Below are 23,009 nucleotides of genomic sequence, written 5' to 3' on the forward strand. Positions count from 1 at the left end.
ATTAAAAAAAGGTCGTTATTTTAAAATTCAAAAATTGCGAATTCCCCACAGCATTTTCACCACTCAACCCCGAACAAAGTTCCTGGAACGTCTTGTGTCACGGTCATTAAAATTTCCATAAGGTAAGTACTATACAGAGTACTACTTGTCGTACTACTGTACAAACACCGAATTTGCGTTACTGGGAACGAAAGTTCGCGATTGGTACCACAGTACAAGAATACCTGAACAACTACCAGTCACCTTATGGGAATTTAACATAGCGTGACCTTTTGTGACTACTAGTCAATGCACATTCAGTGGCGCTGGAGCGGTGGACACCGCTCTGAACTAGAAGAAGTTTATCATGGTAGCCACTGCGCTCCGAACAAATTAGGAGGTCGCCACCGTCGCAGCCTATTAGACCGCGAATCTTTTAGTTGCTGGGTAAAGGGAAAACCTCAACAGGATTGAGCTCCTGAAATCAGAAAGGTTTTTGGCTGGAAGAAAAATTGAAAGACAAAGACACTGACTCCTCTCTTTATTGTCCCTCTCACGTTCTTTCTGTCACTTCCTGCCACTTTGGGCACTTGAGATAATTTCCCGTCGTTTGTAGACCATTTGACTGCGACGACCATCAGATGGCGGCACTCGTGGTCGCTGGGGACGCTCGAAGTCTTCTGTCTTGGAGCGCATGACACGATTATTGGGAAAGAAGACAGGATCGGTATTGGGGGCACTGGGAGATGGTGCCAGTGACAAAGTACCCGTGACAGTTGCTAGAGGTCTCTGAGGACCTGAAAAAAGGACATTGGCAAATGTTAAGTGATCGGTGAAGATAAAGAAAGAAAAAAGAAATGGTAGAAATTGTGGTTACCTCGTGCCTCCTGTGGCGTCTGTTCCTCAATGAAGGGAATACCCTCGAGATGATCCCCAACATGGAGTGGTGCAACAGTTACTGGGATACTCAGTGTAGCCGATAGAACACCCGTACCGTGCAACACCAACGGACTTGACATCCTTCGACGTTCATCGTCCGTCCGACTTGCTGCCCCTTCAGTTGCACGGCGTTCACAGAGTCTATCGAGGGCCTGCCCATGTTGATCCATCATTTCGGCATATACCTCATCCAAAATGGCCGCTGGCACCCTAAAGAGCTCCTCATGGTGATCAATCATCGTCCTTATCACATTTATTGCATCCAGGCGTTCCTCAACTCGATCCTCACTGCTACGCAGAATATTTGGGGCAAAAACTGTGGCTAAATTGGTGCTGTCCATACGATTGCCTGATCGTCCATTTGGGGCATCATTGGCGGCCCGGGCTACGTCAGCCAGGAACTGCAGGAGGATGCGTAGGGTATCTCGGTGGGCGGGTGGCAGAAGGCGCAACAGATGGGCAATTGCTTCGAGCTGAAGGCGTCGATTGCGAATACGCTGTGTACCCAGAAATGTACCATACAGGGCACTGCACAGCAATGGCTCCGGAAGATCACGTAGAAATTCCTTTTGATACACAAAGTATAAAGCAAAGCAAAATGAAAATCAAGGTAGATGGATTACCAAGGTATCCCAAGTAACACAGATGAGTCGTAATGTAATACAATTTTGATCGTCTATAAGTACGTGATGTGTAGTATAGTAGACTCTCTCTCAATCGGGAATATGGGGCAAAATGTCATCCGGTTTAGCGATAGAATTGAGCGTCAAAGCCTTTGTAAATTCCACAAAAAGTGCTCAATTATAAAGAATCACGATAAAATAGGAAGAACTACAGCGAATTTGAGCAAATTACCTTCATAATTAAACGTGAAAATTGTCAACAAAATTTGTCGCCCGATTGAAAAAGAGCCGATTGAGTGAGAGGCTACTGTACAAAAACTATGTCAGAAAGTGGTCGTCCGACATTACAATTGGGAAAAATGTGACGACAAATTTCGGGTAGTAGCGGCTCAATTTTGGAAATCCTGACCAACTCATGACTCAAGCAATTTGGCTAGAAGTTCCAAATGTCAATAATAGATGACGCTTTATAACAGTCGATAGATGGTGCCACATGAACGTTCCACTTTTTATCTGTTCCCAAGGAGCATTTATCTCCATAAATGAGTAGAGATGTCTGACATCTATACGAAAACGATGGCGAAAACTTTACAAATTTCTTCTACAGTAGACTCTCTCTCAATCGTGAATATGGGGCAAAATGTCAGCCGGTTTAGCGATAGAATTTAGCGTCAAAGCCTTTGTAAATTTCACGAAAAGTGCTCAATTCTAAAGAATCACGATAAAATAGGAAGAACTACAGCGAATTTGAGCAAATTACCTTCATAATTAAACGTGAAAATTGTCAACAAAATTTGTCGCCCGATTGAAAAAGAGCCGATTGAGTGAGAGGCTACTGTACAAAAACTATGTCAGAAAGTGGTCGTCCGACATTACAATTGGGAAAAATGTGACGACAAATTTCGGGTAGTAGCGGCTCAATTTTGGAAATCCTGACCAACTCATGACTCAAGCAATTTGGCTAGAAGTTCCAAATGTCAATAATAGATGACGCTTTATAACAGTCGATAGATGGTGCCACATGAACGTTCCACTTTTTATCTGTTCCCAAGGAGCATTTATCTCCATAAATGAGTAGAGATGTCTGACATCTATACGAAAACGATGGCGAAAACTTTACAAATTTCTTCTACAGTAGACTCTCTCTCAATCGTGAATATGGGGCAAAATGTCAGCCGGTTTAGCGATAGAATTTAGCGTCAAAGCCTTTGTAAATTTCACGAAAAGTGCTCAATTCTAAAGAATCACGATAAAATAGGAAGAACTACAGCGAATTTGAGCAAATTACCTTCATAATTAAACGTGAAAATCGTCAACAAAATTTGTCGCCCGATTGAAAAAGAGCCGATTGAGTGAGAGTCTACTGTATATAACCGCATAAAACAGGCCCATATTAGGGTGAATGGGGAATTTTTACTTCCGAAATATAACAATTTTTTATTTTAAAATTAATCAAGTCATCGTGTACGGTAAAATGTACAGTAGACTCTTCGATATCCGGCTGACTGGGGGACAAAATGACATTTAGGTTTTTTGAATGATCAACGGTTTTTCTATTTTGTGCTGTGTGAATTTATTTTCTGTCTGACAAAGAAAAAGAGAATTTTCTTCATGGTGTGCTTATGTTTCATCTTTTTATCACAATTATGTATTAAAAACTTCGATACAATGTTAATAATACTTTAATTCACTCTGGACAAACTTCATGTTTAGTGAAAATAATTTTGAATATATCAACCGCCAGTGTTTGGCAGCTGTCACCCGGATAACGAAGTGCCGGATAACGAAGAGTTGAGTGTACTTAGTTTTTTGTTCGTTAATTGTCATTTTATTTGCACTTGCCCATGCATTGAGTTTATTTAGATCACTTTGCGATTTTTCGAATATAGTTTCTTTGCTTCTTCCTATATTTAATATGCATATATCGTCTGCGAAAGCAAATAGTTTTCCATGGAACCCAGCTCCCTCTATATCGTTTATAAAAAAGTGTGAAGAGTATGGGGCCAAGCCGACTTCCTTGTGGTACACCTGCCGGACAAACGACTTCTGCAGACACCAGATCTCCATATTGCACTCGCTGTTTCCTTTCTGACAAGTAGTCTCGTAGCCAGTCCTTCGTGACACCTATACAGCCATATCTGTGCAGCTTACGCAATAGGATTGCCTGATCAACGAATATTGCAAGAGTCTCCATTCCTAAGTCCCTAGCTCCCTGTAGCTCACTCACTAGATCATACAGTGCCGCATTCGTAGATGAGTTAGGGCGAAAGCCATACTGGTGTCTGGAAAGGATCTGCTGTACATCCATGTGGTGACGCAGTTGTTCCGCTACTACTGCTTCAAGAATTTTTGCCATAACTGAGATGACATTTATTGGTCTATAGTTAGACCAGTCATTTTCATCACCATCCTTGTAAATTGGCGTTATCACCGAACTTTTTAGCATTAAAGGCACCTTTCCAGCATGTAAACTGTCATTTACAATTGTACATATCCCGTCAAATAATATCTGCAGATATCTTTAAGATTTCTGTAGAGAAAATCTACACCTCTACAGAATATCTGCAGATAATATCTGTAGATATTCTTACGAATTTTATTTGGGCTTGGGACAAAATTCGTCAGAATATTTCGGCAGATTTTCTGACGAATCTCTGACGAATTTCTGTAGATATTCTGCCGATTTTCTGTAGATTTTTTCTACATTCCAGACTTTCCAGACAAGATGTGTCAGAAGAGATGGAAAACATTTTTCACTGAAGTTTGCAAAATTCAATAGAGTTATTTTTTTGTGATATCACGGTGTTTATATAAAATAAAGAATTCTGCGACGCCGTGTTACAAGTAGAGAAAAGTGAAGTGAAAACTTTAAGCAGAGTATCGACCTAAATTTCGTGTTTTTGTATCATTCCATGGGCGATTTTTAAAAAAAATTAGTATTTTTGCTCGCATCTTTTTACTTATTTAAAATGTTTAATCGGTAATGCTTTGTTAAGCAGAGCATACCATTTTCTTTATAACTCCTACAGTTTCTACATAAATCAACAATATTTTTGTGAAGTAATGGACACTATGCCGATTTTCTCGGCAGAAATTCAGCAGAAAATCTACAGATTTTCTGCAGAAATTCTGCCGAAAATCTACAGATTTTCTAGCAGAAATTCTGCCGAAAATCTACAGATTTTCTCTGAATACACTGGAATATACCGTTAAAATTCAAAAAACCTCAGAGTAAAATCGGCAGGTAGAATAATGATTTGACGGGATGTCTCTTGACAATATTTTTACACACTTTTTAAATGTTGTCGTCTTTATCTCATCAGGACCCATTGATTGAGTATTTTTTAGATTTGAAATTATTTTGTCGACTTCCCTAACAGTAATTGTTTGGAATCTAAACACATTGCAAACTGGAGCCACATATTTTATTATTGTAATAGTATTATATGATTTTATAAGATTATTTCCCATATTTGCAAAATATTTATTTATATTATTTAGTATTTCAATTTTATTAGAATTTGTTTTTGCATGTTCTATAACTTTAATCACGTTTTTTGATTTCTTTTGGTTATTTACTAATTCATTTAGAGTAGACCAGGATTATTTAATGTCATATTTATGTTTCTGAAATTTATTATTATAATAGTTTGACTTACATATTTCTTTATACCTTTTAGCCACTTTTTTCCAATACTGGTATTCGATTTTTAAGGCAGTGTTTTGTTTATCTTTTCTCCACTTCCCGTACCACACTTGTTTTCTTAAAACTAGATCTTTGTATTTATTATCAATCCATGTTTCATTATCCGTTTTTTTAGTTTCAATCACTTTTGTATTATTTATTTGTAGGTTTCGAATAGATTTTAAAAATTGAGTAGCTTTTCCTTCTAGGTCACTATCACCGATTTTTATAGGATATTTTATTAGACTATTTACAATTTTACTATAATTTATTATTTTAAAAAGCTATGCAAGCCATTGTGAGGAGACCTCGGCCTCGAGGCAGACCTAGGACAAGGTGGCTGAATCAAATTCAGGATCTTGCGTGGGAGCGCCTCGGGATCGAACCCGAACATCTTCCTGAAGTGGCGGAGGATCGACAAGCGTGGGCTGCTAATTTGGATGTCATGGGCCCGCGACCCCAATAGGGATAAGCGGTTGAAAATGAATGAATGAATGAATTTATTATTTTAATTTGACAAGTTCTATTATTATCTTCACTAGCGTTTTCACTGTTCCCTATTCCGAACGCTCCTACTATCACCATATGATCAGAAATGTCCATTTCAATATAGGAAAGATCCATTTCTAAATTTATTTCATTGGTGTAGATAATGATCCAGTAGAGCATTCGTTTGAAGTCTAGTTGCCGGACCACTATTACACAAAATAAACCCCTCTTTTATAAGTGTATTAGAGACTTCTTCAGCTGCACTCTTAATCTTTTTGTCATTAGAGTTGATGTTGATCTCATAATATTCAATAGTCTTTTTTTTCTTAATAAAATTGAACAATATGAAATGAAATTGGTGTTTAGAGACTGAAGAATACATCATTTTGAAAATTTACATCAATTTCTTCATTTCTCCTCTCCGTATTCTATTTTTTTGCTTCATTTTTTTAACGTTTCGTGGCTATTATAAGAATCAAAAAATTATAGAATGAAAAAGATTACGTTTATCTTCTATTCTAACCCAGAATGGGATGGTATAGCTGGGTTTCCTCGATGACAAAAATTATATCCATGAAGTGTCTCCCTGTATTGAAAAATTAAAAGAGGCCTAACTTCGACTAATCGCCGCTACGATCGCGATTGTTCTTTCAAAGTTCAAATTTGGAATTTGCTGGAGTCATCAAATGGACAACTTTTCCGATAATGTATTTTTTTTTTAAATTTTTTCGTGAAAAATGTAAGTCATTTAGGTCGTATTCACTTTAGTCGTAATTGGGTCTTTTTGTGGCGGTCATTAGGATATCCAAATTAGAGTTATGCCACGGACATGGTACTTTGGGTAGATCCAGGGAGAAAAAAATCCTTTACCTTTAGGAGTGTAGCAACGTCATGGGGGCAGTGAGTTGTATCGAAATTGATACCAGTTGGTCCTGCACGTTCCCACTCCTCACGCAAATGGCGTACACGTCTCCGGGCTGGACTAACACGAAAAATACCAACGGTACTTAGTCCATGTGCCGTTAGGTGGGCAATACACTGACGCACAATGGCAGGAACTGTTGGTGCTGTTGAATCTGTTCGTAGATCCTGCTGACTCAGTGATTCACCAATAGGTGGTGTTGATTCCTGTGCCCTCTGTGGTAGACTTTCGCAACTGCCAGCTCTCACATGTGTCACTGTACACCGTGAAATGGCACGCATCTCATTGGCCAGACACTGTTCCAATGATTGTCCAAAACTACCACCAGAACTTCCCCTATCATCCTTCTTGGTCGCATCAAAAAAGCCAGTTGTGAGGGCTTTTCGTTTGAGCAGTAGAGCACGTCGTTTGGGCTTAACTTCAACTGATGCACCGCCATCTTCGGGCGGTACAACAATTGCACCAAAATTCAATTCTTGCAACTTTGCACTTGCAACTCTCTGCAGTATTTTCCTCTCAATTGGCGTCAATTCTTGCAGATCAATCTCCTTCAATTCAATTATTCGACCTTCATTCGATGACCAAACACCTTTTCCCTGCAAAATCACACAAATAATGGCGACTAGAGATTTAAAAAAGAAAAAATAAAGGACCTAATGGCTCACCTGTGGCGTCCATTGTGCCTTTGTCGGTTGTACTTCGGCACATGGACGAGTTTGACTTTTGGATCTTCCACGCCAAATCCTTCGACTGAGCAGTGGTCCAACGTTCCCGGATGACTTGGATTTCTGAACCATCTGAACAGAATTCTCCATTTCTCTAACGACCTTTTCCTTCTCCTTAGCCTTCCCAATTTCCCTTTCTCTGTCTCCAACTGATTCCACAAATTGCTCAGTCTGAGTCCCTTTGTCTCTTAAAACAAAAACGAGATTTAGTACAAAAATTAGTACACAAATTGTCAATTGATAGGGAATGTGCCAAGTATCCTAAAACGAGCTGAAATTAATCAATGTACTTTCGGTTCTGGCAAATGTAACAGGACAACAACATCCTGGACAATCGTAAGAGATAAAGGAAGCTAGGCTCTAGTCATCTTCATGCAATTTTCCTGGAGAGTTCACGATGGACAATGGAGGGATTCGCAAAGGAGTAGTAGCAGTCAAGCAGAGATCAGATAAGCGTGGATTGTAGCTTGAATTAACCCCTATCATCATTCTTACTTAAATACCCGGAAAAGTTTTACGATAGATACATCAGGAATCAAGTTCTTGTCAAGGAACCACTCTGTGTACTACGCAATACGCATATCAGAAAGGTAAATCTACCCGAGTCGGCTTTCCATCAGTTGGAGAAATCAATTAGCGACAAGTAAATGGCACACGTAGCATTCTAAGACGTAGAAGGAGCCTTTACTCAAAAAAAAAAGAGCTTATTTGAGGTAAGGTTTAAATCGACTATAAAAAGGGTTAGTCACGGATTTCAACGGATTTCAACAATTTTAACTCTTTTTTTTTCAATAAAGGATTTTAATATTAACCCTATACACGTCTGTTTATCTTCATAAGATTAAAGTAGATTAAGTAAATCACTTGGTCTATGATGCAAGTGTCCCGGATTCGAATCCCCTTTAGGCAAGGGGTTTGTTGCAGATTTGAATTTGAAATGAGAATGTACTAAATGTGAGGGGTCAGCCAGAGGAACCAACATTGAAGGAAAAAGTCGTTTTTCTGCTTTTGTAGTGGTAGTCGCCAGCATTTGAAAAAAACGTCGCCGAGATTGCTTTTTAAAGTCGATTTGTGAAGTTTAATTAATGAAATTTCAATAAAAATTGGTATTAACATAAAGAAAATAGTGTTTAGAGTTAGTTTAGTGACATAGAATTGGTAAAAAAGCGTGATTTGATAGTAAAAATAGGCTAAATATGGGTCGCCCAGCGACTTTTGCAACATTTCATAATTCGTGGAAAAATATGAAAATTATGTGGAAAATCGGTGATTTATGAATTGGAATAGAAAATTGGAGAGTTTTGGAAGCACTTCTGACTATTTATTTTTTGAATTATCCGTGGAAAATCTTCTAAAAATTGCCTTGAAAAAGTGCTTGCTTTGCTCGAAAAAATGCACCAAGACGGTTCAGTTGTCAAAAAGAAGATGGCGGACGGTGCCTCTTGCGACATTTCTCTTGATGTTTTTCACGTAATTTTGCACGGAAATAAGTGAATTTCCGCTACAAATTATTAAAGAATTGGCCAGTGAAGAGATTTGTGAGAAAATTCTGTGATTTTTCCTGTTTTTTCTTGTGTATTTTTAGTGTGAAAATTGTCCTGCAAAAAGAGCATGCAAACTACATTTTTCTTTTATTTTGGGGATCTTGAGGGCTTTTTGGGGAATCCTGGCATTCTGTCTTCTCAGAAAGAGGCCCTAGAAGTTCTAGGTAGACTTCCAGACAATCTGCGAACTTTAAAAAACCTTCCGGACACAGAAATTCACTCCATTAGATCACCATAGGTGTCACTCACTGGAAAGAAATTCCTTTTTATCCTTCTAGAAACGGATAAATCTCACATCCTTTATTCTGTAAGAATTCTAGAATAGTTTCTTTTTCTTCGTAAAGGAAGAAAAGAATAAAAAACTTACAAGAAACATAAAAATTTTCCAATTTTCTATCAGTGTTCGTTAACCCATTGTCTTTTGGTCTCGAAAAAACCTTCAAGTTTTACAAATTCATCACAATTATCGCATTTTTTATATTTATGAGTACTCTTTCAACAAAATTAGGCAAGAAGAATTCCTCCAGAATAATAAAAATTCCTAAAAACATCAAAAAATAAATGCAATATCAGCTGCTTTTTTTTAGTGTTACCAGATTCGAATGCAAAAACGACTTTTTCCTTTAGTAGTGGTTCCTCTGGGTCAGCCATTGTTTAGTTTAGTGTTGCCATAGCAGAAATGAAATGTCATTTTGTGAAAGAGATTCCGAGGACGAACACACGAAACTAGAATCTGTGAAATCCATTGAAAACCTGTAAGTAGGAAACAAGGAAAATAGGGATTATGCAAGCTTATAGAATGTTCTATTTATAGGGAAAATTTATATTGAAAGGAAAGAAAGGATTTATAGCGATTTAAGGCGTCTACACATTGGGAGCAATTTTCATCAAAAAATTCGTTTTTGACAGAAATTTGACGTTTCCCCCTACAACGCTGCAGGGAATTTCCTTCAAAAAGGCCATTTTTTGACAAAAATTGCTCCCAATGTGTAGAGGCCATTAAAGAGGGCAAATCGACTGCTCAGGTATGAAAGGTTAGGGATACAATAAAATAGATAATCATGGCTGACTCCCTCTTTTCAGATCTTTAATCACATAGACATTTTTCACGAATCAGTTTGATACGGATTTTTGTTTAAATAAAGAAAATATTTCCGATGGAGAATTTTGACAACAACAGGTTTACTCAAACTTGGAATACCGACACATTTTTCCGTTCGAATCCATAGAATCCATGGAATCACTCGTAAGATTCTACACTCTTAGAAAAGTTTAGTACTCTTCACTATTGCCAAATAATTGGAAAGAAAATATTTACTAGACAAAGAGAATATGGTAGCGTCAAATATAAAATACACCTTTCAGAAAAATCCTGTTTAGTGTAAGAACTAAATCATTTATTTATATGTATTTAGTTGTAATAACTAGTTACTTAGTTGAAGTTAAAATAATTTTTGCGCCACGATATTTTAACTTTACAAAAAAAAATTATGTCAAAAAATGTATTGTAATGAGAACCATATTATGATACAGTAGACTCTCGCTCAATCGGCTGTTTTTGAATCGAGCTCAAAATTTTGTTGACAATTTTCACGGTCGATTTTAAAACAAATTTATTCAGATTCGTAGTAATTCCCCTTGCTCTATCGTGATTCTTTATAATTGAGCACTTTTTGTGGAATTTACAATGATTTTGATGTCCAAATCACTCGATAATTTGGATGATATTTTGCCCAAAATGCCCGATTCAGAGAGAGTCTACTGTATTATGGTACTTTTTCGCAATCTTTCCGTACAGAAGTAGATCTTGAAAAATTCGAAAATCTATTTGAAGATCGAAAAAGTTAAAATAACATTCCAGAAATGTTAATTTTACCCTGTGCAGTATTTATCCGAAATTGGTGTAAATATTACCTTTTTTTAGATGTATTAGGGGCTAAATTAACCCTTTTTCATGTTAATTTTACCCTTAAAAAAGGTGTAAAATTAACATTAAAAAATGTTGATATATTTTTACACCTAAAAAGTGTTAAATGAGCAAAAAAAGTTAATCGCACCCTCTTTTTTTTCTCAGTGTAACACTTTCGCAAGGTGGCTGAGATACATCCTGTTCGAATTTCGAAGTGCTCAAGTGTCAAAATGTTTCGGTATTCACATTATTGTTGTGAGGAAAAAAACATTCCGTAATCACTGAGAAACTCTTTTGCCAGCTTTTTAATGTGATATTTGATAAATTTTCTCCACCTTGTTCGAAAATTTAGTGAGAAAATTCGAAATTGGATTTGAATTCTTCGAACATCAACGACTTTTTGTGCAAATACAGTTCCATTTACCTTTCATCCAAGACACTATTGGAGAATCAAAATCTACTTCTGTTTAGGCTCAATGAGCCCGATCACAAGTAGATTTTGATTCTCCAATAGTGTCTTGTATAAAAGGAAAATGGAACTCTAATTGCACAAAAAGTCGTTGAAGTTCGAAGAATTCAAATTCAATTTCGAATTTTCATACTAATTTTTCGAACAAGGTGGGGAAAATTTATCAAATATCACAGTAAAAAGCTGGCAAAAGAGTTACTCAGTGATTATGGAATGATTAAATACTGGGACAAGAATAGTAAACGTCGTTGTTCTGTTTTTTTCCTCACAATAATGTGAAGACCGTCACTTTTTGACACTTAAGCACTTCGAAATTCGAACAGGATGTAACTTCCGCCACCTTGCGAAAGTATTAAGAATTAAGAAAGTGTCTTTTTTGGATCTTCAAATAGATTTTCGAATTTTTCAAGATCTACTTCTGTACGGAAAGAACCCAGTAACGAAAGAGTTTTGGGTTCGAAAAATTTTGACGGTGGCGACCCCCCAATTTCTTCAGAGCGTGGTGGTCACCATCAAAAACTAATTTAATTCTCTGCGGTGGCCACCAATGCGGCGGCGCTACGGTATTTTCCCCACATTCACCACCAAAAGTTCGGTGTTTGTACAGTAGTACGACGTGTAGGACTCTGTATAGTACTTGTCTTATGGAAAATTTGTACAGCGTGACACAAGACGTTCCTGGAACTTTGTTCCGGATTCGCCTGTCAGATGGCTGATTCCTCAGAGTTTTGTGAATTTTCTTATTAGTGAAAAATGTTAAATTAGTGTTTTTTCAAGCAATTGACCAGCAGGATTCCAGAGAACAGTACAGGTACGTGATAATTTGATTGCAGTTCTGTAGAGTTTTTCATTTTTTAGGTCTTAAAAACACTGAAATATAAAAATGACGCTTAGTGAGCGTCCTTTGGTTTTTGGGGCTCGCAAGGCAAATCTTTTTTTTTTTAATATTCTTGAAGAGTGCCAAATTCAAGTTAATAGTGTTGTTTAATAAGTAAAAAATATATAGGGGCAGTAGATGAAAAAAGTTGCATTAGAAAGTTCTAACCTCACTCTGATTCATTTTCCACCCGGAAGCCTTTTTTTGGGCCCCACATTCAATTTAAGTGTGAGAATTTCCTCAATCTCCGTGGATACGTGTATTATGTTTAGAAAGGATATCTTTGATAGAATTTTTTCTTTATTTTTTTAGACTAATTTAGGGGAACATGTTTTCATTTCTCAAACACTTTTTGTCCGGAAATGTCTTTCCTAGGGTTTCAGATCGTAATTAAGAATGAAAAATAATTGTATTTCTTCAATCTCTGTGGATCTGCGTGTTAGGTTTAAAAAAAATTCAGCTCAATCGAATGAGTTCCAGGTTTTGACAGTAATTCAAAATGGCGGACAGTAATGTCAAATCAAAATGGTGACCGTGCGATCTTATAGATCTCGTGGATCTTACCCTTAGATGTGAAGACCTTCATTATTGTTTATTATTAAAAATTGTTGACTTTTTAATATTTATCTAAAAGTGCAAAGTCACCTGCACCTTATCTCAAATGTAAGCCTTTTTTCTTCATTTTTTTTAAGTAGTAAAATTTTATAAAATAAATGCTAGTGATACAAAATCCATTCACTAACAACTGATTACAAAAAATTTTATCCATTCACTTCCCTCCTTTCATTTTAAGTAGAGAAAAATAGCGAAAAGATGGTACAAATATTAAAAAGAAATAAATTTAAGGTAGTCAGGAAAAATTATTTTCTCTACGCGTAACACGGATGGCCCAATCGCCTTTAGGGTTGAAAAGGATTTCTTTGGTAGAGTTTTTTCTTTAATTTTTAGAGTAATTTAGGGAAAATGTCTGCACTTTTTAAATACTTTCAGTCCGGAAGTAGCGTTCCCGGGGTTCCAGATTCGAATGAAAATGAAATAATTGTATTGCCTCAATTTCTGGATCTGTGTGTTAGGTTAAAAAATGATATAGTTTTCTCTTTTCTAAAAGTATTTCACAACTGATTCAAATCTTCGAAACTGGACATTGTTGTTAACAACGTGATTGGAAGATGAAAGAACACCCTGGAACTCCACGTACTCAAATATAGTTCAGGTATTTACTTTTAATAAGAAAATATTTTTATATGTGATTTTTAAAACTATTTTGTATCATCATTACAGATAAAACTGGAGCCAGCAGACGATAATCTGTTAATTGACGAGAAAGACGGACACATGTAATTTTGCAAAGGTCTGCTGCTTCAGGTTCGGAGCAATCTTTTCGGAAATATATTTCCTAACACCGTATGTTACCGAAAATGTGCTGAAATAGCTAAATGTTATGAAGAACTAAAGTAACTAAAAATATGTTCTCGGCAGCGATTCGTACATTAATTGCACTGATTTAAATAAATTTTTCAAATGTTCTCCGTTTTGTATGGTATTCGCACTTTTACGATTTGAGTAGCACATTTTGTATTTGGGTATATTGAGATGGCAACCCTAAAACATTAAATTTTTTCGTATTTTAATAATTAATATTTCAAGTGGAACTTTTCACAAGTAATCTATGATGTTGGAGTTAGATTGGACTGATCATATTTAACATAACTTTCGTTTACAGATATTTGTTTTTCTGATTTTATATCTAAATATAAGTAACCTAATTTCCGTCACTTATTGAGATATAGAAATGTCATTTCCTGAACATATTTTCTGTCTTTCCCTGCGTTATTTTTGCGTTCGTAAATAATTTTATATTATATACAACTTTATAAAACTTAACAAAAAATAGTTTAAAGATTTGAGAAAAAAACATCTTTGATGCAAAACATGTCATTTTAGCGCGATTCGCCATTCTTTTAGAAAATACTAGTAATTACACTTAATATTTTTGGAGATTTGACTAAGATTTTTCACAAATGTGACACATTGCATGGATTAATACAAGAACACTTTTTTTTGATAAAATATTAATCAATAGTTAATTATTATTGAAAGAAAATGTTTTTTGTGCCTAATTATCATCTTATTTTAATTATTAGGATGAATGAAATGCCACTCTTTACTAATCTTTTTAAGAAAATCGGCAAAAAACATTTATGAAAATTTAAAATTAAGGAAAATCTTCAGCACAAACTTTTTAAGATAAAACCGGATTTAAAATGCACACAATTCTCTATCTAATTATGTAATAAAAAATTGAAAAAAAACCCAAAAATGTTCAAAATGCCACTAAAATCGCGAAAGTACGATATAATAACATAAGAATTTGTTAAATTTATAATAAAATTAATTAATTATGTATTTTGTAAATTGAAATGCAAATAAATTTAATTTTAGTATATATTTTAGATTTATTATTAAAAATACGGTTAAAACCGGTAAAAAACCGTTGGTCAGTTGAAATTAAAAAAAGGTCGTTATTTTAAAATTCAAAAATTGCGAATTCCCCACAACATTTTCACCACTCAACCCCGAACATAGTTCCTGGAACGTCTTGTGTCACGGTCATTAAAATTTCCATAAGGTAAGTACTATACAGAGTACTACTTGTCGTACTACTGTACAAACACCGAATTTGCGTTACTGGGAATAAGTCATTTCGTTTTCGTGCTCGATCGTGTCGTACTTAGCGTCGTGGCACATTCTCGGATCAACCTTCTTCGTGAGTGGTGAAAAAATGGGACAAGCCCAAACTCAAAATATACCTTTCGCATATCACAATTTTATGATTTTTACAGTAACCATTCAACTGTAGAAAATTTAATATAATTTTGAAAATGAAAAAAAAAATATTATATTTCGTGTGAAAATAATATTCTCTATTACCGAAACATCACTTTGACTATAAACTGCTCAAATAATAAAAGAAATCGTGTTTAACCCATTCCTTACCATGGTATTATACATCATACGCAAATTGAGTGATTTTAGATGATTTATTACAAGGCAATTGATATTCGAATTTCTGTCGGAAATAGATTTTTAGTTACTTTAGTCCTTCAATTACTTGGAAAAAATAGCCCAACAGAGATGGGAATATATTTTGTTGTTCTTTTCTCGCTTTACGTGAAGTCATGCAAAAATTTTGCTCAAAATGGCGGACGGAAAATGCGACATCCCGTCGAATTTGTTAAAATTGACCTTCATCCTCTTTCCTGATTTGAATTCTGGTTGCCAATGTGTTTTCTTGGATAGTTACTCTATCTAAAGCAATAGAGTTTGTAATGAATTAATGAACAGAATTTAAATTCAGTGACCGTTAAGACGCGTGTTTGAGGGCGGCTCCCTGCGCCCCCATAATGGATAAAAATTATATCTTTTCAAAAAAAGTCATCTATTAACCTGTAGGAAACTAATCCCAAAATATGATCATTCTATCTCAAGTATTTCTGGTACATTGACTGAATGGGTTAATCTTATGAAGATAAATTTTTGTTATGTTATAAAAACACTTACATTTATACCGAACAAAAATTACACTTTACATGTAGAACCTTTTTTTTTTTTCAATAAATCCAAAATTAAAGAACAATAAATATTCAATTATTATTATTGAAGATACATATGCACACAATCAATAAATTGAATTTTGAGAAAATTCTTTAATTATTTAAATATAAATTTAGGAAAATATGGTCATAAAACTTAGAGGTTGTGCACGGATGTGTAGTCTATTTACGGCTTATACATATGGCATATATTATACATATTTGCTAGACATTTTAAAAAGCAAAATGTATTTTTTATTTGAATTTCTCTATAGGGTTAAGTGGTACAAGTTGGACACTGGTATAAGTTGGACAATGGTACAATTTGGACAGGGCTTTTCGTCTTGATAAATTTAGTACTTCATTTTTATTTGTATATTTTTAATGCTTTAGTTTTATAATTTGGTTTCTTGTGCTTAGAAACAAATTTTGCACTGTATTTATCAAGAAAAAAGCCATGTCCAACTTGTACCGGCGAATTGTCCAACTTTTAACACTGATTCCAAATTATACACTTTACCCTATATGCAGCTTTTTTGTTAAAAATTTTCTTTATTGGGGTTATAAGTGAAAAAGTACCCGAAGTGATAATGCAAATCTAGCTCATATGACCCGGGAGCCATTATAATCCAACGTAATTTACGGTAGTTAAGCGTCAAATAAAATTTATGACCAAAAAGTTGCGTTTGAACAGTACCGGCAAAAGTGAGCCAAAATATCCGGATTAGCTTTAAAGAAAATGTAAACTTTTCTCGAAAAATCCTTATAGGACACAATTAGTAGCTTTAGAATAGATCTTTCAACAACAAAAAAAGTTGCACGTGACATAGGAATTAAATCTTGAAATATTTAATTTCTTATACAGAATAGCAAAATATTAGGTCACTTTTTCCGGTCACTGTATTTTTGGAATTGAAAGAAAATGATGGTTCAAATTTGACATCATATTCAAGTTTTCCAAAGGATTTTTTGTAACATTTGACACGTAATTTAAAAAAAAAAAAAAACAGATCTTATAATAGGCTAAATGGACAAAGAATCTGATAAAGGGTGATTTTAAAAGGATTTACCTTTTGTAAAAAAATATATTAGCACGTTTCATTTTATTTCAAAAATTTTATCTAGAAAAATACTTAGGGTTCTTTGAATATAATATTTACTATTAGACAATTATATTTTTTATTATTTATTTTTATAAGCATTAAAAAAAATTAAAAAGTTGATGTGTAGATGCCACAACTTTATGGAATATTTTTTTTAATGGCTTTCAAAACATATTTATCATAAATATGCAAAAAGAATAGCAAATTGCTGTTTCGAGATCAATTACAATAGCTGTGACATTGCATGTGAGCAATCACCCAAAATGGCTACGTCAGGGACGGTTATTTTAAATTTTAACATTGCCAAAAGAGTAATAGATACTGCATCCGATATACCTTACCTTATTTAAATAGTTACCAAAGCCAAAAAAAAATGGATGGGCCTATATTAACCATTTTTTATGGTTCATATAACCATATCTAGGGTTGTGGTATTCTATTTTTTCTAAGAGTGCATTATTGAATTACGACCACAGTTGTCATCACGTAATTACGTCGTCATTACTTAATTACGAGGTGGAGGCACTTGCACGTTTTTGGTAATCTGACCAGATTTTGAACAATTTTCGACCAATTCAATAAGTAATGCCAACTACATCATTAAGTCTACAAGCATTCTTTCAGAAAATTGTGGTTCTATATGTCGTACTTCGAGAATTTTTTAGAATCATTGTAGAGAAGAAAATGCTAGTTGGGCATAGGCTCATTGGAACATTTTTTTTTTTAAATTGCTCTCTCAATTGACTAAATCGTAACTTTACGAATACCAATGATTTTAATTAAATTAGACTTATGTAAGTGAACGGTATTTCATAGGAATAGGTCCTAAGTTATAGAGGAATCTCATCAGAATTTCAAGAAAAAAAAGACATGTGTTCCTCAATTGAGCTGCCAATGAGGTTCAAGAAGCCGATTATCATATTCATAATCTAATCAAATTGTTAATTATTCGAATAATGCAGGAATTTCAAAAGTTAGTTGCGGGAAACACAGTAAATAACCTAAAAATCTAATCTAATTAAATGTGGCACCTGTCAGTGTCTTGTGCACGAGAGGGCGTCACTACACGATCATAGTTGCAACTGGTGAAACGCTTTGCTGCCGATGGCCTACGTCTGGCCATTCGAAGGTAGCGCTTAATGGTCTCACCAACGGACTGACTTACATCCTCGTGACGTGGTTTAGTCGGAGTCGGTGGACTTTGGGGTTCCGGTGAGAAATCCTGGGCTTCCGTTTGTGTTGCCTGAGAACGTTTTCGCAGTACCTGAAGACTAAGTTGACGCTGTAGTCGCTCTGGTAGCCTATCCCATCCAATTGCACCCGGAAAACTCACTTTGCGCCTTAAGAAATCACGCTTTTTTTTATAAGCATCCAAATAACGATATTTTCGGAATGTAAAGCACAAAAGCAAGTAGAGATCGTGGAGAAAATTCAAAAATATTTCTGGATTGAGGGTAGAAATTGATTAATACAGTTCCCACTCTCTAATCCGGATCGGCGTAATCAACGGTTACATTTAAAATATTTTTGAGGTTATGTACGCATGTGTGTTCAGCAATGAAAATGAATTCGATCCCTAAGACCCGAACAACTCGATTTTTTGCAAAACTCGTTGTTTTTTTTTCGCTTTTCGGGTACTCCTTGACAAAAAAGCAAAATCTCACTCATTTTTCAATTCAGTCAGGATAAGAGCCGCATAACTCGACCGTGTGACGTCATCATTTTGATTGTCAAAAGTATCCCGGCTGATTTCACGAAAATAGATAAGGATAAGCTATTATTTGGCTGCAAATATGTATATAGTCTTCAAATTGGTAATAACTAGTTAATAACTAATATAGTTAATAATAGTTAATAAATCTTCTATAAAATAAAAAAAAAGAATGGATCAAAAACTAAAAAGTGGAAATTGAATATGAAACAGGCGTAAAATGCTAGCATTTTTTTTATCTTGAGTTTGACAGCTGTAATGGACATTTGAATGGCTTTTATTACAGTAGACTCTTCGATATCCGGCTGACTGGGGGACAAAATGACATTTAGGTTTTTTGAATGATCAACGGTTTTTCTATTTTGTGCAGTGTGAATTTATTTTCTGTCTGACAAAGAAAAAGAGAATTTTCTTCATGGTGTGCTTATGTTTCATTTTTTATCACAATTATGTATTAAAAACTTCGATACAATGTTAATAATACTTTAATTCACTCTGGACAAACTTCATGTTTAGTGAAAATAATTTTGAATATATCAACCGCCAGTGTTTGGCAGCTGTCACCCGGATATCGAAGTGCCGGATATCGAAGAGTCTACTGTATAAAGACCAAAGAAAATTTCACGATTTAATCCAGAGAATATAAATTTTGCGAATATTGCAATTATTTATCAAATATTAATAATATCTTGATATTTTTTGAGGTTTTCGAGTATTGCAAGTGTTGCAAAAACTGGATAAAAGCGACAAAATGATAATTTATTATGCAGCAAACTTCTCGTTGGCGCGAGAGCTCATAACCAGGGTTGGGCTAATTTTTTACATTTTACATTTTACATCATATTTTACATAGTAAAAAAAACTTTAACATGTGCTACATTTTTAACATGTAAAGTTAAAATATAAAAAAATGTAAAATTGATTGATACCTATCAAATATCAAATTCATTTTTTTTTATTTTTACTCAATCAAAGATTCCTCTGTAATCAATAACATATTTTGCGGTTTTTTTACCGTAAAGCTTATCGTCGAAAATGCAAGGTGAAATTTACAGGCAACCATACACAGTAAAAAATTGTGTGAGAAATAAAGTTGTGTATTTGAAAAGTTGTGTAAATTCACAAGCAATATGGTTGTAAATTGTAAAATTACTATCATAGTGGTGGTACAATACTAACATAATGCTAGTAAAATTAAGTTTGTGTAATGAAATTTGTGTATTGGAAAAATTTGTGTGAGAACTGTCAAAATTCCATTGTTTACTATTGCAATTTTTCTAAGATTTCAGATAGATTTTGCATTTTTAACTGTCTAATTGTCTTCTAGAATCATTCATTGGATTCTTATAATATGCCTCAGTCGCAAAAAATGAGGAATATTTATGTAATAATAGAAAACAGAGGAAGCATCATGTAAATTAGAAAAATTGACGATGCAACTCTTGGCCATTTGCTTAAGAGAAATAAGCAAGTTCGTGGCGCAGCCGGAAGACACGAGACCATCAACGCAAAGGTTATGGGTTCAACTCTCAGACCCTCTCTTCATATTTTTCTTTTTTTGTTCCTTTTTTCTCTTTTTTTTTAGTTTATTACAGAGACTTTTCACAGATAATACACATAAACCGAACAAAATTGCTCTACAATTAAAATTATAGACAGGAAACCATTTTATAAAATTGACAATACACAATTTTGCCAATACACAATTTTGCCAATACACAATTTTGCCAATACACAACATTTCCAATACACAAACTTCACAACCATAGCGCTCGTGCAAAAATTACCAACGATAGTGGTTGTAAATTTTTTTACTGTGTAGTTCAAATTTTCCTCTACCCGGTTGAACAAACCATATAAATGACGCATAATTTTTTAACCAACATGCTCAGTGAGTTTTCCAATTGTTCTGTGGTTTCCGTTAGTCATCAATATTGTGAAAAATCCTTCAAATTAAGATTTATTTCCTTTTTTCTTCTTAATATTTTTTTTTTATATTGCTATATACCTTGTCCAAGACATCACATTCCAGAAAACAATGTTCATGAAGAGGATCAGTCTCTTCTTACTAACACTGATTCTGTAGTAATGAATGTTTACAAAAATATTTTTTTAATGTTCTTCAAACCATCGTGTTTTGTTACTAAACTGAAACTAAAGTATTAAACAAAAATTCATACAAAAATTACGATATTGTATCGATTTTTAACAAAATCTGCACAGAATCCGAATAAAACGATCAAAATTGCTAAAAATTCGAAAGCTGTGACGATTTTATATTCAATTTTAATCGTCTTGTGCTGAAACTGTGCGCCTTTTACTTGTAATTTGTCCATTTCATGGAGTGTATTACATACAAATGAAATCATTTTAACCCGTCAAATCATTATTCTACCTGCCGATTTTACTCTGAGGTTTTTTGAATTTTAACGGTATATTCCAGTGTATTCAGAGAAAATCTGTAGATTTTCTGCTGAATTTCTGCTAGAAAATCTGTAGATTTTCGGCAGAATTTCTGCAGAAAATCTACAGATTTTCGGTAGAATTTCTGCCGAGAAAATCGGCATAGTGTCCATTACTTCACAAAAATATTGTTGATTTATGTAGAAACTGTAGGAGTTATAAAGAAAATGATATGCTCTGCTTAACAAAGCATTACCGATTAAACATTTTAAATAAGTAAAAAGATGCGAGCAAAAATACTAATTTCTTAAAAATCGCCCATGGAATGATACAAAAACACGAAATTTAGGTCGATACTCTGCTTAAAGTTTTCACTTCACTTTTCTCTACTTGTAACACGGCGTCGCAGAATTCTTTATTTTATATAAACACCGTGATATCACAAAAAAATAACTCTATTGAATTTTGCAAACTTCAGTGAAAAATGTTTTCCATCTCTTCTGACACATCTTGTCTGGAAAGTCTGGAATGTAGAAAAAATCTACAGAAAATCGGCAGAATATCTACAGAAATTCGTCCAGAGATTCGTCAGAAAATCTGCCGAAATATTCTGACGAATTTTGTCCCAAGCCCAAATAAAATTCGTAAGAATATCTACAGAATTATCTGCAGATATTCTGTAGAGGTGTAGATTTTCTCTACAGAAATCTTAAAGATATCTGCAGATATTATTTGACGGGAAGCTTAAGTTGTGCAGGATTTGAACATAATATTAACCGTTTTATGCTGAACCAGTGCCGGTTCTGTGACAATCTTTTTTAACTTAAGCTGTGCGGGTTTTATGCACAATTATGATCGTTTTTACTGAAGATTAATTTACTTTATACTTTGCGTAGTGTATTTCACCCCTTTAAGAACATAAAATCCTTAATTTTTCCTGCACTTCTGGAGTTTTTATTGGCTTTTTCTATAAACAAAAACAGCTAAATAATTCTTTATCAACTCTTCTATGTGAAACACTTTAATTTCTGGTTAAATTGTGATAAAAAAAATATAGAAAATATAGGTATCATTGCATTATATTTGCATAGCATTTACATTTGCATTGATACCAAATAGCAGGTTCTTTTACGTACCATTATATTAAAGGCTCTTATAAATAATCTATATAATTACTATAAAAAATATTAAAAAGGATTTTCTTATGGCTCCAGCACACCTTTTTGATCAGGAAAATTTCATGAAGTCGAAATTCGCATACCTTTCTTTTTCGCATATTTTGCATATGACTATCTTATTCTTTCGCATACCAAATTCGATTGAGCTAAATTGAATTTAGCGTGATGTTTAAAAGAAGAAGAAGAGTGCGAGAGAATGAGATGGAGATATTCAAAGCATGTGAGAAAGAAAGGAATTCGAATTTCGATTTCATGAAATTTTCCTGATCTAAAAGGTGTGCCGGAGCCATTAGATTTTAAAAATTGATTAATCAAATCATGTCATTTCCTATTTACGAATAGTGAAAAAAATCATATTTTTATGTCTCATTACTTTACATATTTACTAATATTATTAATTTTAATTCGATTTTTCGTTAACGATCAAAAAATTCAACATATTGAGGATTTAATATAGAAAACATTCTGAAATATCTATCTGCAAAAGAAGGACGAAATTCCTTTTATTTAGAAAAAAGTAACATTTTTCTTTACCACAGAGAGTATATTTTGTGCGTACGAAATCGTTGAATTACTTCACATCTATGGGTTTTCAAAACAAAATTTAGTTTATGGTTTTCCCAAAAATGTTTCTTTGATATTTCTTATAAACAATATCAATATTGATATTGCTTACAGGAAATATTTAAAAGATTTAAAAATGTGTAGTCTTCCTTTTTTTTACATTTTACATATTTTTTACATTTTTACATATTTTTTTTTACATTTTTACATGTTTTTTACATGTAAAATGTAAAAAATATTTTTTACTATGTAAAAGCACAACCCTGCTCATAACCTGTTAACTTTTAATAGATTTT

At 34.0% G+C, this 23,009-nt stretch overlaps 1 protein-coding gene across 1 annotated transcript in view; it reads right to left on the reverse strand.

Annotated features, from left to right (window-relative positions):
* Positions 1 to 503: 503 nt before the first annotated feature.
* Positions 504 to 23,009, reverse strand: part of LOC129808783 (rho GTPase-activating protein 36) — a 28,191-nt gene continuing 5,685 nt past the window's right edge. Inside the window, exons 2-6 of the mRNA XM_055858637.1 lie at positions 17,889 to 18,197; positions 7,303 to 7,549; positions 6,586 to 7,233; positions 857 to 1,484; positions 504 to 776 (exon numbers count right to left, since the gene is read on the reverse strand). Of these exons, the coding sequence (XP_055714612.1) occupies positions 547 to 776; positions 857 to 1,484; positions 6,586 to 7,233; positions 7,303 to 7,549; positions 17,889 to 18,197 (2,062 nt within the window). The 3' untranslated portion in view covers positions 504 to 546. The remainder of the gene's footprint in view (positions 777 to 856; positions 1,485 to 6,585; positions 7,234 to 7,302; positions 7,550 to 17,888; positions 18,198 to 23,009) is intronic.

Source organism: Phlebotomus papatasi, chromosome 5, assembly GCF_024763615.1.
Source record: "Phlebotomus papatasi isolate M1 chromosome 5, Ppap_2.1, whole genome shotgun sequence".
Classification (NCBI taxonomy): Eukaryota; Metazoa; Arthropoda; class Insecta; order Diptera; family Psychodidae; genus Phlebotomus; species Phlebotomus papatasi.